Below are 17,292 nucleotides of genomic sequence, written 5' to 3' on the forward strand. Positions count from 1 at the left end.
GGTACAGAAGAGTTACAACTCAGGTCTCTCATTTATATTAGCATAATATTAATATGATATGCCCCTGTGTTCCAGAGAACCACATTGATCAATCCCTAATGCTGACTCTAATGTACTTTATTTACAGGAACTCAACCAGGCTGCTACCAAATACGCTCAATCGTCCGGAACAATACATTTCATCGTTAGTCCACGCTCGTATCCGAATAAAGAAAAGAAAGTACGTATTTTATTTTTATTTTATTCGGAGTTTTGTCATCACATAATTTGATAATAATTAATTATACCAGAAATTTTAGGAAAATATCACTTGCCAAACAATTCATTTATAATGATTGCAGAATTAGGGCTTTATCACCTCAATTGTTCTTAAGAAACGATCATTTGTTGTACATTTCTTGTTAAGCGTTAAGTAACCATAATATTTACAGCGACCAGTTAGTAAAAAATATTCTGAATTTAACACAAACATAGTAAAAGTTACGGGATGTAAAATAGTGCATATTTCTTGTATAAAAATTAAGGCACGAGTATGTCACCTTAAAGTTATGTTACGTCAAAATAATCGAGTTAATAAAATCTCGAAAACCTAGGTTTAATAATTTTAACGTAATTTAATGATAGATTCTAGATATATCACGATCTGCTTGTGAGAGGACATCGCTGATGCTGTCTCGCGTGTCACGTCTCGCTGAAAGCATTGGTGGAGATGAGGGTGAAAATCTGGATATATCAGGAGCCAGAGTTGCTGACTCTGCGCAGACACTTCTCAGCACAGCACAGGTTAAAGACCTATATTGAGTATTTTGTAATTTACTAATTGTCAATACTGTTTCGACTACAAAATAATAAAATAAAACTCTTAGGTAACATCACCATCCATCAGCGACAGCAATTGCCAATCAGCGTTAGTATCTTCAGCTGATACACTATCAGACATGGCTCAAGACTTGGCAAAAATCTGGATGCCATTGATCCATAATCCGAAGACTAAACAAATAGGAGAACAACTCACCAGAGACTTGGATTTATTAAGGAATGAACTGGATGTACTCAAAGAGACATGTCAAGATAATACTGGTACAGTTTTAGATAGATTTATTGAAAAAGTCTTTGATAACGTTGATTTTTTTATGGTGTGGTTGCCACTTTTTGTAAAAAATTGCGAAAATAATACTGAAGCTATTCACTCATATCATATTTTTTATCTATATATGAACATTTTTGCTATGTTTATGTATTTTAAAATATAAATCAAAATGTTTTTGTTTTTAATAATTATTAAAAAATATTTCAGATTTTAATGAAGCTTTAGAAATACCACAACAGCAAACAATGTACGACCATAAAAATAAAACAGCTCCGAAAACCGTAAGTATAATATATATTATCGAAGACACAAAAACAAAAGCAAAATTATAATTGATTATTTGGTTTCGGTTCAAACAGCTTAAATTGAAATTCATGATTTTAATTAAGAACATAGAAATAAGCTTAAAAATTTCTTGAACATTAGTGCACTATGAATAACATAAGCCATCAAAATAAATACTTATATTCGTCAGGAAAACAACATGAAAAACATTGATATGCTATTAGAAGATATATACAAACATACTAAAGGAGAAAATAAACAGAATCCGATAGTCATCGAAGACACGCCTCTGAGGCAGTTAGCCAGCAAGATAATGGAGTCTGCGAAGGTGCTCAAGTTTTTATTTTTGTTCAAAATTGTTTTCTAACATGAACCAACTGTTTTGACGATATGTTCAGGTTTTTCCAATAATTATGAAGTATTTATTATAAAAAATGCTAAGTGATCAGCATGGGTTGCCACCTCAAATATTAAAGCCTATCTCATGTTATCAAACCGATGAAATTAGAATAAGGGATATCACATCTTATCGCCCACCGTTTGCTAACTGTGGTTGCGCATAAGACACGTTAAAGTTTCTTACAGTACGTTTATTTATATTCGACGTATGTGGCCATTTAATATTTGGTGCTTAATTTTCCAGAGTACCGTCTTATATGAAATAAAAAAAGTGAAATTGTTATCATATTTTTTAAAAACCTAACAAGCCTTGTGTATGTTGCCATGCATTCTTGACATATATGATTAAAAAGTATTAGGAATTTATGAATAGGGATTAATTCTTCAATGTCGTTTTCAGACTAAATCCGAGTGTATTAAATACACAGCTGATGAGCGGAAAAGATTCGCAGATATTGCGAATAAATTAGCTGATGCTATTAACAAACTTGATATGGCCAATGCGAAGTGTCGCGATACACCGTTTGTAAGTATTTTTTTACCAGAACATGAAATAATTACAAAGGATGCTAAACGCAAAACAGAAGTCACTACCTCTAATTTAAATCCGCAAACACCTATTACAGATGCCACTGAAACTCATAACGTAAGAGAATTTAACTGTAGTGATATATCAGATTATTATTATGGTCAATTTCCAGAGTTCGAGGGAGAAGAAAGAAAGAGCATTGCAGTTAGAAAATGCCATTTTGAACCTTCAATTAATATGTATTCAATCCCGCCAGAAAGATGGCGAAATAAGCAATATAGTCGATTTAACGGTTAGTTATGAATTTAATTATTTTTATAAGACAATGATTGAAGCTGCTTCTATGAGAAACAAATGCACCTTTAAGCGATATTTGCTAAATTAGAGAGAATATCGCTTTATAATGGCCAAACTTATTTTATTCTGATAAAAATAATTCAACTTCTCTTATTTAGGAGTTCGTCGATGACGTCACATCCGCAGTAGACGATTTACATGACACAACAAAAGGAATCAAACAAGAACACGAAAAAGAAGCTATAAAGGTAATAATCAAATTTTAAGCCTTTTATAACTAACCATGGAAGAAAGTGAGCCAGTATATCAAGCACAAGGGTCATAAATAACATCTTAATAGCCAAGGTGGATTGATGGTATAAGAAATAATTTATGTGTCTTAAAGTACCAATGTCTCTGGTTAGGAGTGATCGTTTATCATCAGTTGGTCCATTTGCCAGTCCGCCTAGAAATATGGTATAAAAAAACTGAATTGCATGATGATGCTGAGGTTATTCATTTCAATTCAGTTATATTAATTTACTAAGACGATTTTTAATTACAGGAAATAAATAATAAATGCCAGAAAATAAGAGAACACGCTTCGAAACTAATGAATCCACAAAATTCAAATACAGAAGGAAACATGTTTGACGACGTGCTTCAAATTGACCAATTCGCTAAGGTAATTTTCTTTTAAATAATTTCAAAGTTTTTTATTCAAGAATTTTATTCTAATTTACTGTTTTAGGACTGCGATGATCAGGTGCAAGCAATAAATGAAGCATTACCCAAAATTGATGATGAAAACACAAGACAAAACGTCAAGAATAAACTTAATGTCATTGAAGAAAAATGTAATCTATTAAGGTTTGTTGTGATTAATCTTGATATTTTACTTGATATTTTAAAGTCAAAATCAAATTTTTCAAGAAATATAGAAGGATTAAACTCGCCTGTTAATTGTTAAAAATGTACCACCGGTACTGAAATAAGCACCACGGACCTGAGAAGAACCGGCGATAGAAATTCAACGAGTATTTTTTCTTTTTTCTTTGTCATCTCAAATTTAACAATTGTAAATTTCAATAACTAAATTGTTATTTTTTACATTGAAATAGTTCGGATGCGATTTTTATGCCCAAGATTTGAATAGCCCAAAAAATCATTAATTTTGTAATATCCTTTAACATACAAACGAATTATAAAATTGGGTAACGTTAATAACAAGTATATGCTTATTCCTAATTTTAACACTATGTATACATCACAATTTCTGCCAAGATCTTTAATATTTTTGCATGCATAACATTGTCAAATATTAATTACATTTTTAGTGAAATTACATGCATTCATTACATTAGGAATAGTCATAGCCTTGTGGTTAGAAAATACATAATGAAGTATGAGGCGAAACTTGGTATATTTTTTCTATGAAGTGGAAATGATTTTCTGTGGCGATGTTATACATACGAACTGTTCTTCAAATAATTGGTCCTATCGATTCTTCTAATTAGCCCAAGGCCTTAGAGAAACATCACATATAGTCTGTATGTTTGTTGATGCATAGCTAAATTAATAATTGTTCTATATGAAAATTCATATAAACTGAAGTGAATTTAAAATAATCAAAATAAAATTTAATAAGCCTTTCCTGACATTACAAAACAAAATAGAAGGAATTGGGCTCGTCCGGGATTTGAACCCGGGACCTCTCGCACCCTAAGCGAAAATCATACCCCTAGACCAACGAGCCACTCGGCATAGAACCCGAATTAATCAGTTAGTATATTATAGCTCCTATTTATTTTCCTTCCACTTATTACATGAAAAGCTTTTAAACCAATAGTTTATTTGCGAGTACACAAATAATTCTTGGGGCAAGGTATCCGCTTCTATAATAAAGTTCCGCAGACATTTTTGACTTTGCCGTTTCATAGATTCAAGTCAATTGTAAAAAATGCATTGGTAAAGAAGACATATTATTCGATACAAGAGTATATTGATGATAAAAAAGCGTGGAGTTAATGCTTGATGACTTCCAGGCAGGAGACATAACATACATATAGGTATAATTGTATTTAACTAACATGACTGTATTTTTAGATATTGAAAAAGAGTGATTACTGAGTTTCTTGCCGGTTCTTCTCGGTAAAATCTCGGTTTCTTAAATGGCGATTCAAAAGTGCTTGTAAAAGCCTACTTGAATAAAGTATATTTTGATTTTGATTTTTTTGAATTATATAATTTTGAAATGATTAATTTTTCTACGAATTGACATATCTTCCTGTTTTAAATTATGACAAGGATTGACCATGATATATATAATAATATTTATCAAATTTAATATAAGAGAAAGCAATGACAAAGTTTGTAAAACAAGTTTATCTTGAGTACGAATTTTATGTTAGAAAATGCGTTCAAACTAATTTATGTCTAATAATAGTTTTGCAGCTAAGAGCAGCATCTCTAACGCTGAAAGTGCTACTCTAGAAGAAAGTCTTAGAAATCTTGAAGACGTCGAGAAGAAGATTGAAGTCATAGTAAAAGCTAATGAAGGTATTTCGAAATTGGAAAATCAAAATGTAAGTTTATTTAAATTTTCCGTATTTATATTTAATTTCACTCGCGTTTTAGGGATTGAAATTACATAAAAAAATAGTTTATGTCGTTCCTTCTAGTTCAAGCTTCCTTAATACTAAAAATAATTAAATTGGGTTTGCTAAGGTGGCCTTGAGAGCAACAGACACTCAGACAGACAGAGAAACTAAGACATAGTTAGTGGTTAAGATGCAAACCTAGGTCCAATACTAATGACTTTTCATACGCTTATTGTGTGTCTATAATTCCTTACGTTCTTGGTGTTGAAAAAAAAATATCATAGATGAAACCTGCATCGTAGGAAAAATGCATGCATGGTGCAAAATGTTACCAACAAAACATTCTTCTCGATGGCTGAGATAACTCACGATTGCAGGCTCAAAACCAGGAAAGCACTACTGACCACCACCACCACTTTTCGTGTGCTTAATTTGTGTTTATAATACATCTCGTACTTGCCGGCGAAGGAAAACTTCGTGAGGAAATTATGTGTCTAATTAAAATTAAATCTACCACATGAGTATTCAACTCACATGGGAACAGCGTGGAATAATAAGCTCCAAACCTTCTCCGCAAAGAGAGAGGAGGCCTTAGCCTTACAGTGGGATATTTTAAGGTTGTTACTTTACTTATTCTCCTCTAAAGAGGGGATGGGACAGCACCAGTGGGACATTTGCAGTAATATTTTTTGTTTTTTTAACTTGAAGGTAGCGCGTAACAATAGGCAGTCAATACAAGCCGCTCAATCAGCATTAGCGACCGTAATCGCAGCGGGCAATGAAAACAAACTACCGAAGGCTTTAGCACGTTACGCGACACAAATGAAATGTCTGAACCAAACCAATGACAGAAATAGCAAGTAAGAAACCTTTATCGATATCTATTAAACCATTTTCGAAGGTTATATTCTGAAACCGTATTTATATTGGTATTTTAAAGTTATTCCAATGTTTAATATCTAGAGTATCTTAAGTTGCTGCCTGGTAATAAAAATATAAAGATACACCAAAGGCACATGATATATGTCTATGATATTTTTATGGAAGACGGAGTGGCGAGTGGCCCACTTGATGTAAAGTGGTTACCACCGCCCGTAGGCACTGGCGCTGTCAGAAATATTAACCATTCCTTAAACCGCCAATGCGCCACTAGCCTAAGATATTATGACCCTTATGTTTGTAGTTTTCACTGGATCACTCACCCTTTAAACCAGAAAACAACAATAATAACTGTGTCGGCAGAATACCTGATGAATGGGTGCCACTAACCCAGACGGGCTTACACAAAGTCCTACCACCAAGTAAACTCTAATAACAAATATAACAATAATTTAAAAAAACAAACTATACCCATAAAAAAGACAAAATCAGACATTAATTAGTTCGGCGTTTATTATTTTAAGGTTAAAAGAACACCTCGATAGATTGTTAGATGCATTAAAGATGCAAATAACGGAAAAGAATCGACGAGTTGTGACGTGGCAGGATGTAAACGACGGAGAAGTATCTGAAATCACAGAGAAGATATTAAAGGTACTAATTTGAAGTATTCTCATGAGCTGATAGCTCAGTGGTTAGGTCACGTGGATCTTAATTGATAATGTGGATTCGAATCCACTCGTGCAACCACCTCAATTTTTTCATGTCCTTAATTTGAGTTAAATAATGCATCACGTGCTCGGTGAATGAAAACATCGTGAAAACAGTGTCGGATGTGAATCCGCCACATGTGTATTCAAAAAAAGTTCGAAAACCTTATCCTCAATTAGAGAAAAAAGAATCAGCCTAACCCCGTTACATTTAAATCTATTACTTTATGTTTTTATACTTTTTACGAAAACAAATGAATTTTCACTCTGTAAGTAGTATTAAAATGGTAAAATAATAAGCCGGATTATTTGATATTTTTATGAAAAAAGTAGTTTACATTTGATATCAGTGTATCAAGTGCTATATTCTGGAAATCATAAATTTGGTTATAGAACAAGAGTTCGAAAAAGAATACTAGCAATAATATCTTAAAAATAATACAGAAAATGTTACAAAAATCGAATTTGTTTTCTAGGAACTAGAAAGCTACGCGCAAGAAGAATCTTCAAAACACGCAGACAATGATACTCCCAATGCCGTGAACGAAAAACTAAACATCGTAAACGATAGTGATATAAAGAGCTTACTTGCATCAAACACAGAAACAGTACTTGGTGATGAAAGGTAAGTAACAAGAGATTCGATTGCAAATATTCATACGAAGTTCCTTTCATCCGTTGTCTGGACTTTGTGTATGAAGTTGCAGACTTTGTTGATGATGAGTCTGTTATCAGTGGCCATTCTCAAGAGACTAGATAAAAACACAGGACAAAAGTTTGTGTGTAAAATGGCCTCCCTATATATCAAATTTCATAATCTGATGAGACGGTATTGTGTGTAATGGACGTGTCAAGATACTACATCCTGCTGTTACACAGCTGTTGATATTACATACTGACTTTATTGACCTTTAGGATTGATTGTCTAATCAACTAGCTGCTATATTAACAAGGTAGTCAATATGTTTCCTACTATCTTTGATTGTATATGTTTCAAAAATATTGACAGTTGTTTTATTTTGTCGAAAACTATCATCTAAAACTATCAACAGCTAAAAACCAAACTATAATCAATCATATTCTTGAAAGCTAGTTACAAATAATATTCAAACAATTTTGTTTCAGAGAATTGAAGAACAAATTAAATCAACAAATTCAGAAATTGAACTCTATGACTGGGACTATAATGCTCAGTTTGGGTAAACCTGAGTCACTCGCTCGAAGCCTTCACATTACTTCGGAAGCGGCATCACATTTATCGAGTATAGCTAGAGGACTTAAAAATCAAGTATGACATAATTAATGAATATTTTATTACTCATATATATATTAGGGTGCCGAAATAGCCAAGTGATTAGAACTCATGCATTAGCAGTCTGTAAATTTTCCCACCGCTGGGCTAAAGGCCTCCTCTCCCTTTGAGGAGAAGGTTTGGAGCATATTCCATCACGCTGCTCCAATGCGGGTTGGCAGAATAGACATGTGGCAGAATTTCGTTGAAATTAGACACATGCAGGTTTCCTCACGATGTTTTCCTTCACCGCAGTGCACGAGATGAATTATAAACACAAATTAAGCACATGAAAATTCAGTGGTGCCTGCCTGGGTTTGAACCCGAAATCATCGGTTAAGATGCACGCGTTCTAACCACTGGGCCATCTCCGAACTCATAATACTTAACTAAAAATTGTGATTGAAATTCGGTTAAATACTACTACTAATTTAATAAAAATTACTACTAAGTAATTTTGAACTTATCTCGTGAATGTAAACCTCGTGTTGTGCGCTGGTCTAAATGAGGAGCGATTTTTTTAAATATATGATAGACGGACAGGCAACGGGCACTTGATGGTAAGTGATCGCAACCGCTCATACAGTACCAACCTTGGGAGCTAAGATGTTTTGTCCCATGTGCCTTTAGTTACAAAGGCTCACTCACCCTTCAAAACCAAGTAGGAAGTCAATAAGGAAGTAGGTGAGTGGTACCTACCCAGACGGGATTGCCCTACCACCACGAATACACGCACAAGAGACATTACATTTTAGATACCATGGTTGTCTCCACCAAACAATGGCTTAAATTTCTTACAATGACAATAGGAGCGGTGACAATTGCCTTGCTAAAAATTAAATAAAGGAAATTAGAAATCAAGTTTTCAAAAACAACTACCAATATAAAATGAAACAAAAACATAAAACATTTCTTATTTAAAAAACTGAATATTTCTATGTATCTTTTTGTTAAGGACCCAGTTCAAAATAAAAGAATCGAGGAAGCCGCACAGGAAATGAGTATCGCTACGTATAAGCTTCTGAAGACATCAGAATCAGTTTGTCATGTAAGTGAAGATTGAGAAAAGCCTTCAAAGAGAATATTGTTTTCAATTTTGACATATTCATTCTCATCCAAAATGCTTCCTTTTTAGACTCCAAAACACCCTGAATCAAGAAGAAGACTGTTAGAGGCATGCAGCTTACTAAATGATTCCTTAAACAATCTAGTAAGTTACTTTACGATATACATTAATCTCTAAGGACAAATGTGCAAATGCCTATCAGAGGCCCGGGGCGGCAAAGTTGGGCCCCAGCTTTAAAAAAACGTAGTTTTACAAGCTTTTTATTCAGTTTACATTTGGGTGGATAAATGCTTATTTCTTATATGTATATAAGCTTCTGTGTAAAAAGTCTAAAAGGTTTGATCTTGATGAAATTATTTAAGTACTAAGCATTTTAAAGTCTTGTTTAGGATTTGATCAGGAGAACGGGGATGTATTTGGGGGGCCCAAAACTGGAGGCTCGGCCTCTGTTAGTTCGCCACTGTGTTGATCCCGTGTTTAGCACATTCAAACAATCAAATACTTCAGATTTATATATTATCATAAATGGAAATCTGTACGTAACCTTTAAATATGTTTACTAATTCGTTCCTTAGGCTCGAGCAGCGGCTCCAGCTGATAAAATGCAGCGCGACTGCAGCGAGTTGGCACGCAGCTTGCAGCTGCAGCAAAGCTTCTTAACCTCTGAGAATCCTTCTTGTGCACTCAGTTACACTGATTGCTTTGATGCTATCCAGAATCAGCAGGATGTCATAAGTAATATCTAACTATATTACCAACCTTAGTGAAATTATGTTATCTATTCATGTTAGTATTATTAGAGTCAGTACTAGTACTGTACAGCATTAACTGCATTTTAGTGTAAGGAGGACTTAATTCCTGACTTTTGCAGTTCTTGAACAAGGTCCAAGATATATATCATTTTAATTATATCTACAGAGTATTTTTTTTAAATTTACTTACTGAAATACAAAGTTTGCATCGTAATTGAAAGGATTTTTCAAAATTTAACACCTAAAGGAGTCAAAGGAAAAATTTGCATAGAAGTTCGTCATTTTTATAAGTTGAGAAATATCAAAATAGGTGTTTGGGTTTCTGATTTTAAGTGAAAGATCAACATTACCGATGGTATATCCTATATGGTACACGGCTAGTATCGTTGTAAAATTCTTATAACCTAAATTGTTTAAAGTAAAAACAAATTTTGATTTTCAGACAAACTAAAATCAGAGCAGCCTATGAACCGTGCGGAATGCGGTACCGCTCTGCGTTACGTATCATCAGCGATATGTAATAGTGCAGAATATGCTTCACAGAGCGCTTACTTGGTAAAAATTTATTTCTTCATTGATTATCTTTCTTCACGTACATACATACATTCATTAATATTAACAACCTGTATATTCCCACTGCTGGGCCAAGGCCTACTCTAACTTTGAGGAGAAGGTTTCAAACATATTCCACCACACTTCTCCAATGCGTATTGGTGGATACACATGTGGCAGAATTTCGTTGAAATTCAGGCAAACACATGCAGGTTTCCTCACGATGTTTATACACACGTACTAACGCGTATCTTCAATGTATGGTGAGAAGTTGTGAAACCATATCCATCACTTCCACTGGTTTTTGAATTGGTTTTCTTAAACGATGATTATGGGTTCAAGGGCAGCGAGCACCACTGGATTTTCATGATCTTGTTTTTACAATTTCTACTCAGTGGTGAAGTAAAACAATAAAATTTTGCCACATATGTATTCGACAATCCGTATTGGAGGAATAAGCTTCCAACATTTTCCTCAAAAGGGAGAGAATGCCTTAGCCTAGGCAGGCAGACATTTACAGACCGCTACATTATATATATCTCTACGAATGAAGAAGTTAAACCATTGTACATAATTTCAGTTGACGTTATCCAAAGAGGACCAAAATGAAGCAAAACTGGGCTTAGTGGATGTGCCTTTTATAAAGAAGTTAACAGATTCAATAAACGAGACCTGTGTTCAAATTATCTGCAACGGCAGTGAGAAAGAGGTATGTGATTACAAATAAAAAACTCGACGTATTCAGAACGAAGACTTAAATTTCAAAATACTGTGAACTCCTTAAAATTGTACAAAGCTTTAATTACATAATTAAATAAGACTATCTATGTAACATTAGAGATATCTCAAAAACGCCTTAACGTTCCAACCAATTCTTCATCTAAGTTCCAACATACAATTGGGATTTAGGACCTTATTAGATAAGGCTACACTACACCTACTAGTAACATGTGATTGCTTTCGTATTCAAGAACTAAACAAACCAAATTCAACTAGTATATATCTCAGATTAAAATTAAAATAAAGGAATATATTTAGGCCTACTTATACATATATCTACACAGATATGTTGTCCGTGCCTTTGGTGTATCTTATTTTTATAATTGTTTTTATTTTGTCAATATATGGTATATTAATTTCTACCTGCAAAGAAAACGTAGATTTAAGACATTCGGAATGTGACAGAGTCCCATATTAAAATCAATTGTTTATTACAGACAAACGAACAGGCTGCTTTGAATAAACAAGTACAGCAATTGCAAGAAGCTATAAATAACGCTAGCTCAAAAATGTCGGTGGAAGATAACAAGCAGTTGATAGGAAATTCAAGAAAATTACAAGAAGCTTTGAAGAAGTTGAATCAGGCATTGAATTCAAACACATTAGAGGTAAACACAGTAATACCTTTAATGATACTTATTTATCTTCATATTTTGATAAAGCTTTTTCGTTATTTGTTGCTGTTTTTTAATATCATAGATAAGCAAATGGAATACCTGATAGTAAGTGGTCACCAACGCTCATAGACGTTGACACTGTAAGTAATAATAACTATTCCATACGTCACAACAGTGCGCCACCAACCTTGGGTGAAAAGATATTATATGAACACAACAATACTATATATTGCTGTTTGGTGGTAGAATATCTGATGAGTGGATGGTACCTACCAAGACCTGCTTACGCAAAGCCCTACTACCAAAAAAGCTGTAGTTGATAATGAATATCAAATCGTTACGTTAGAAATTTATCTAGAAATACGACTTATCATTATTGATATAACTAAAATAAAACATTTTCAAGGAGGACAAAGTTACGCCGACAGCAATGGAAGTAATAGATGCAATCGACGAAATTAACAACAGGATTGACAATCTGCCACAACCAAGAATTGATTTAGATCCGAAAGTTTCAGCAAATTCCAAACAAGTTCTTGACACTACAAGGTAAAGTGATCAACACGAGTATTTTTTGCAACCTTTACTTCAATTTCCTTACTAAAGATTATTTTATTATTTTATAAAGTAGAACTATCTAGAACATTGTTTGATGACGAAAACAATTGAACCAGATGCTTTTGTCAACGCTTGAGAAACTATAGTACTATAATACTTGTAAGAAAAATATATAATTTGTAATTGCTATAACTTTTGATGTTTTTGTGGTAAAAATTGTGATTCTAAACAAATTAAAACTTTATAAAGGTTCGTTGTTATTGACTGGGGGTCTAATTGTTGTTATTTTTTTTTGAGAGAACCCGTGGAGTGTTGCTTTCGATTGTATTGTCCCATGCGATTGCTACACTCAAATCAATAGAATCATATTTTTTTGAAAATAGTATTTTTAGTTTACACCTTTTGGACTAAGTCGCGTAAGCTAATTAATTTAAAAATATTTGCTCACAGAAATCTTATGAGCAAAACCTCGATGATGATAAGAAAAGCCAGCTCTTGTGAGGAGGAAGTGATGACGTGGTTTATGTTTGGCAGCAGTGACGTCATCGAAGCGTTTGAATCGCTTATCGTTTGTCTCAGGTAAATTATAATCCAAAGAAGAGATATAAGGTCTTTTCTTAATATTTTTATTCAAATACAGCCTCCAGCTTCAGGCTGCTAACAGCCTTTTAGCAGAAACACTACAGTAAATTTTATAAACTCGACCCACAATTCGAGGGTTTTCTGAGGTTCTTAGGATATGCAGCCATATAAGCTAGCCACAAAGAACAGACATCTTAGGCTACATTGTAAATATTTGTCACAATACGTGTTCAATCAAAGTATTTTGTTGTTTAAATTTTACTTCACCACGCTTATGCCGGTTTACTTATGATCTTTTCCTTCCGAGCACGAGATGAGTAACATTATGCTAGGCCATCTCCAGTTATTAATACGTTCTAATAACTTGACATATTGGCGATATATAATATGATCATGTCTATTTGAAGGGAGAAGGGAGCTGAAGCTGGACTAATTGAACCGGTGCAGACGAGTGAGGTAATTTTATTTTTATCTAGTTTTTACTGACACCCAGAACATATATTTATCACTAATCGATATCAGTAACAATCAAGTATCAAATCAAACATCAGCTAATAGCAGTACCCCATTGGATAAAGGCCTTCCAAGATGTACCAAAGCTCTTGATTCTCCATCTTACTCAACCAATCGATTCCCTGCTCCAGTTCATCCGTCCACAAATCAATTAAATAACATTTATATCAATGAAGTCTCGCAACTTATAACACACCCCCTAATTTTTATTACAGGAATTAAATGCTCCCGTTAAGAGCTACGTGCAGATTCAGTAAGTACAACTTTAGTTTAATCAAAGGTAACAATGTCAATATTCCACTGTTGGATAAAGTAATTCGTCAAACGTTAAGAAACTTTACGTAGCAACAATGTAGGTAGCTAAATACAGGTCTTTGATCCCACACATGCAGGATTCCTCACGACGCTTTCTTTTGCCGACGATCAGGATTCTATAAGTACAGCTGTGCTTACGATTTCATACCCGTTTTCTTCGTCTAAGATTCTCGAGTTTTAACGACTGAATCATCTCATCTCACAAAATATATTCAAGAATTTGTACTTTATAAGCACAATAGAAAAAGAGAAAACATTAAACGTTCTTGACCAAAATCCAACGGCTTTAGTTAATTTTTGAGGCACGTGAGTATAACACTTGATATCGTTTCACCCCCGGAGATCGACTTTCAAATCCCAATAACTATCATTAGCCTTACCTGCATATAAACCCTTTGGTTAAGGTCAGGTGTTATAACAACTGGATCGATCGATAAATATGTCAATATTTTCAGAATCGATTCAGCAATGTCCTGGCTCCGAAGACCAGCATCAAAAGAGAACGTTAAGGCTGATGGTGTGAAAGGAGCCGAAAATATAGTGGTCATGGCGGAACAGGTATTAGATACGTTTTAAAGTTTATTAAATACTCATAGTAATACAATATCTAATCTAAGGTTTGAGATCCTATAGTTGAGATCTATGTAAAAATTTAAACTGATACAAAGTAACGGGTGATAGTTCTCCAAATACTTTATTAAATACGAAACCACAAAAATGATTTCAAACTATGAAGGGTACAAGGCGTTCGACCCACGTGTCAATCCAAAATGGCGCCCGTCGACCGGTCGATTCTTTCAATGTGCAATCGTATGAAGGTAGCAACAACCAGCCGTGTGCGGAACTTATGTAGGTAATATAGGTAGGTAGAAAGGACTGGCAAATGTGCCACCTGGTAGATGTCACAAACGTCCATAGACATTAGGTTTGTGCAAACTATCATATTATTACACTGACATACTCACCCTTCAAACCAAAAGAAAATAACACTAAGTATTCCCGTAATGGTGGTACATACCCTGACGGCCTTACGAAACATATCTTACCGTCCTAAATTTTATATTGAATAAAATATAATATTTTAATTTGATTTGATTATAATCGAACTTTATTGAATTAACAAATTATACTTGACAGATGAACGAAGACCTTAATGGCAGTGAGAAGGAAGAAATGAAACAAATAATTGTTGAAGCGAAGCAATTGTTAAAAGATTGTACCGTCAAATACAACAGCGAAAAGGCGAGGTAGGTCACAAGGAGGCGATTTGCTGTGATATTTCCGATCGCTTTTTCCCACCACGCTTAAAGTCATATAGAAACGACTTAAATTATACGGACTCTATGGACTCTCACTAGTATGGACAATTAGCATTAGCAGCCCGTAAATGTCCCACTGCTGGGATAAAGGCCTCCTCTCCCTTTGAGGAGAAGGTTTGGAGCATATTCCACCACGCTGCTCCAATGCGGGTTGGCGGAATACACATGTGGCAGAATTTCGTTGAAATTAGACACATGCAGGTTTCCTCACGATGTTTTCCTTCACCGCCGAGCACGAGATGAATTATAAACACAAATTAAGCACATGAAATTTCAGTGGTGCCTGCCTGGGTTTGAACCCAAAATCATCGGTTAAGATGCACGCGTTCTAACCACTGGGCCATCTCGGCTCTAGGCTTTTAGGACCCTACGTTGTGTATGGACAATAAAAAAATATATTTATTTATTTGGAACTCCAACAGTTTTAATAATATAACATATATTAACGCATGTATAATATCTTAAATTGATTAATTTCTTCTTAAATAAGGATTTATTTTAGTTATGATTAAATAAGTTTATCTTTATAATAAAATATATCAGTCCGATGCTTCTAATTCAAATTTATTCTTCATAATATCAGTCTTTTGATGGAACGCCTGCGGGAGCTTCGAAAGATGTTGGAGCGAGGTGTGGTGACGAGGGTTGTAGAAGACTTCCTCGAAGAGGAACCCCTCGCCAACTTGGAGACCATTGTCCATAAAGAAAATGGTAAGATTTAAACTCAACAAATCGAGCTGTTCAGTGGTCTGAACTAAATTAAATTGTATTAAAGTTATTATTAAAGTTTCCTATGTTAGTTACATAACAGCACTGTTGTAGAATAAACTTCACATACACAACTTACTTCTTAACAGAAGTCGAATTTTTAGTTCTCGTATTTACCTACTTAGTTCAAATATATATGTAAAAAATTCATGCATCTATATTTTCTTTCTGCGAAAAAACTTTTATGTTATTTTATCAAGATGGATAAATACCAAGTCATTATCATCAGCCCCTGTGGCCTAATGGATAAGGCATCGGCCTCCTAAGCCGGGGATTGTGGGTTCGAGTCCCACCAGGGGTAGAACACACTATTTAAATTTTCGTGTGATTATATTTTCCTTTTTATATAAATTTACAATGTGTTTTTACCGAGGAAATTATTTCACCATTTTCATCAAACAACTTAACATCTAGATTATTTATTGTATGAATTCAGACGAATATACAGTTACCCTAATAATCTGTTAAGTCCCTAGTGCCAGTAATTACACTGGCTCACTCAACTGAAACCGATACACAATGATATAAAGTATTGATGTTTGGTGGTAAAATAACTGTTTAGAGAATGGTCCCAATCTATAAAATATATTCCTCATAAATAATCAAAAATATATTAAGTAATCACGATAAGCCGTGGCCATTATTATAAAATCTGACAAGCTGAAAATGCTTTCACTTGTTCAAAACATAATTAAAAATAATATTCAGAAGTTCCGAATCATTCCGGTACCTGTTTTTTTTTTATTTGATGTCAAAGGTCGAAAATCACGTAAATACTTTAGAATTTATAACATTTGTAAGATGGTAATCTTTTCTAATAAGATAGTAATCTATATTAAAAGATTCAGGTAAAGACAAATTGGAAAATCCCTTTACTAGAGTAACTACAGAGAATTAGTTAATGAACAGACACATATTGGGCTTACCATGACAATTTTAATGTCTAATCTTAATTCCTAGATGAGAAGAAACGAAAATTCCTGCTAGAAAAGAAGATAGCAGAACTTCTAGCACAGCTGGGTCGAGTTAAAAAGACAGCGAGATTCGTCGCGGACACCGGCAACGTGCCCAGACACGAGCTGATGAAGACCAGTGACCAGGTCAATACAATAATAATTAGTCATAAGCGCCTCATTAAGACCTCGTAATTCTTCTAAATAAAGTTAATTTGATTCTGGTCTATTAAAATCGTGTGCACTTTCACACTAGTCAAAAAAAAGGGGGAGGGGGGCAAAAATCATAATGATAAATATGACCAATTCGAGACGACCGAAGAGAGCTAAGACGAAGTATCATAGCTTTATATGTTTTGCCGATCATTATAGTGTAAGGGGACAACACTGGGCTACTATTGGTAACATCTCAAGCGAAAAACAAAATAACTTGGTGGTAGGGCTTTGTCAATCCACTC

General features: G+C 34.1%; 1 protein-coding gene and 2 non-coding genes across 5 annotated transcripts in view; 2 read left to right on the top strand and 1 right to left on the bottom strand.

The window, feature by feature from the left end:
* Positions 1-17,292, top strand: part of LOC125073828 (talin-1-like) — a 53,198-nt gene that overhangs the window by 30,498 nt on the left and 5,408 nt on the right. For all 3 annotated transcript variants that reach the window (XM_047684927.1, XM_047684928.1, XM_047684929.1), the window contains 29 exons: positions 128-220; positions 625-783; positions 867-1,080; positions 1,298-1,371; positions 1,566-1,703; positions 2,175-2,300; positions 2,476-2,595; positions 2,759-2,848; positions 3,145-3,264; positions 3,331-3,449; positions 5,026-5,164; positions 5,888-6,039; positions 6,583-6,712; positions 7,245-7,393; positions 7,894-8,056; positions 9,015-9,107; positions 9,195-9,269; positions 9,701-9,860; positions 10,320-10,432; positions 11,010-11,138; positions 11,647-11,817; positions 12,233-12,375; positions 12,835-12,963; positions 13,374-13,422; positions 13,695-13,732; positions 14,250-14,352; positions 14,932-15,041; positions 15,697-15,824; positions 16,842-16,981. In XM_047684927.1, coding sequence (XP_047540883.1) covers positions 128-220; positions 625-783; positions 867-1,080; positions 1,298-1,371; positions 1,566-1,703; positions 2,175-2,300; positions 2,476-2,595; positions 2,759-2,848; positions 3,145-3,264; positions 3,331-3,449; positions 5,026-5,164; positions 5,888-6,039; positions 6,583-6,712; positions 7,245-7,393; positions 7,894-8,056; positions 9,015-9,107; positions 9,195-9,269; positions 9,701-9,860; positions 10,320-10,432; positions 11,010-11,138; positions 11,647-11,817; positions 12,233-12,375; positions 12,835-12,963; positions 13,374-13,422; positions 13,695-13,732; positions 14,250-14,352; positions 14,932-15,041; positions 15,697-15,824; positions 16,842-16,981 — 3,567 coding nt within the window. The remainder of the gene's footprint in view (positions 1-127; positions 221-624; positions 784-866; positions 1,081-1,297; positions 1,372-1,565; positions 1,704-2,174; positions 2,301-2,475; positions 2,596-2,758; positions 2,849-3,144; positions 3,265-3,330; positions 3,450-5,025; positions 5,165-5,887; positions 6,040-6,582; positions 6,713-7,244; positions 7,394-7,893; positions 8,057-9,014; positions 9,108-9,194; positions 9,270-9,700; positions 9,861-10,319; positions 10,433-11,009; positions 11,139-11,646; positions 11,818-12,232; positions 12,376-12,834; positions 12,964-13,373; positions 13,423-13,694; positions 13,733-14,249; positions 14,353-14,931; positions 15,042-15,696; positions 15,825-16,841; positions 16,982-17,292) is intronic.
* Positions 4,264-4,335, bottom strand: Trnap-agg. The gene has a single exon. It is a non-coding gene; the product is annotated as a tRNA-Pro (tRNA).
* On the top strand, positions 16,110-16,182 carry Trnar-ccu. The gene has a single exon. It is a non-coding gene; the product is annotated as a tRNA-Arg (tRNA).

This window comes from Vanessa atalanta, chromosome 25 (assembly GCF_905147765.1).
Source record: "Vanessa atalanta chromosome 25, ilVanAtal1.2, whole genome shotgun sequence".
Classification (NCBI taxonomy): Eukaryota; Metazoa; Arthropoda; class Insecta; order Lepidoptera; family Nymphalidae; genus Vanessa; species Vanessa atalanta.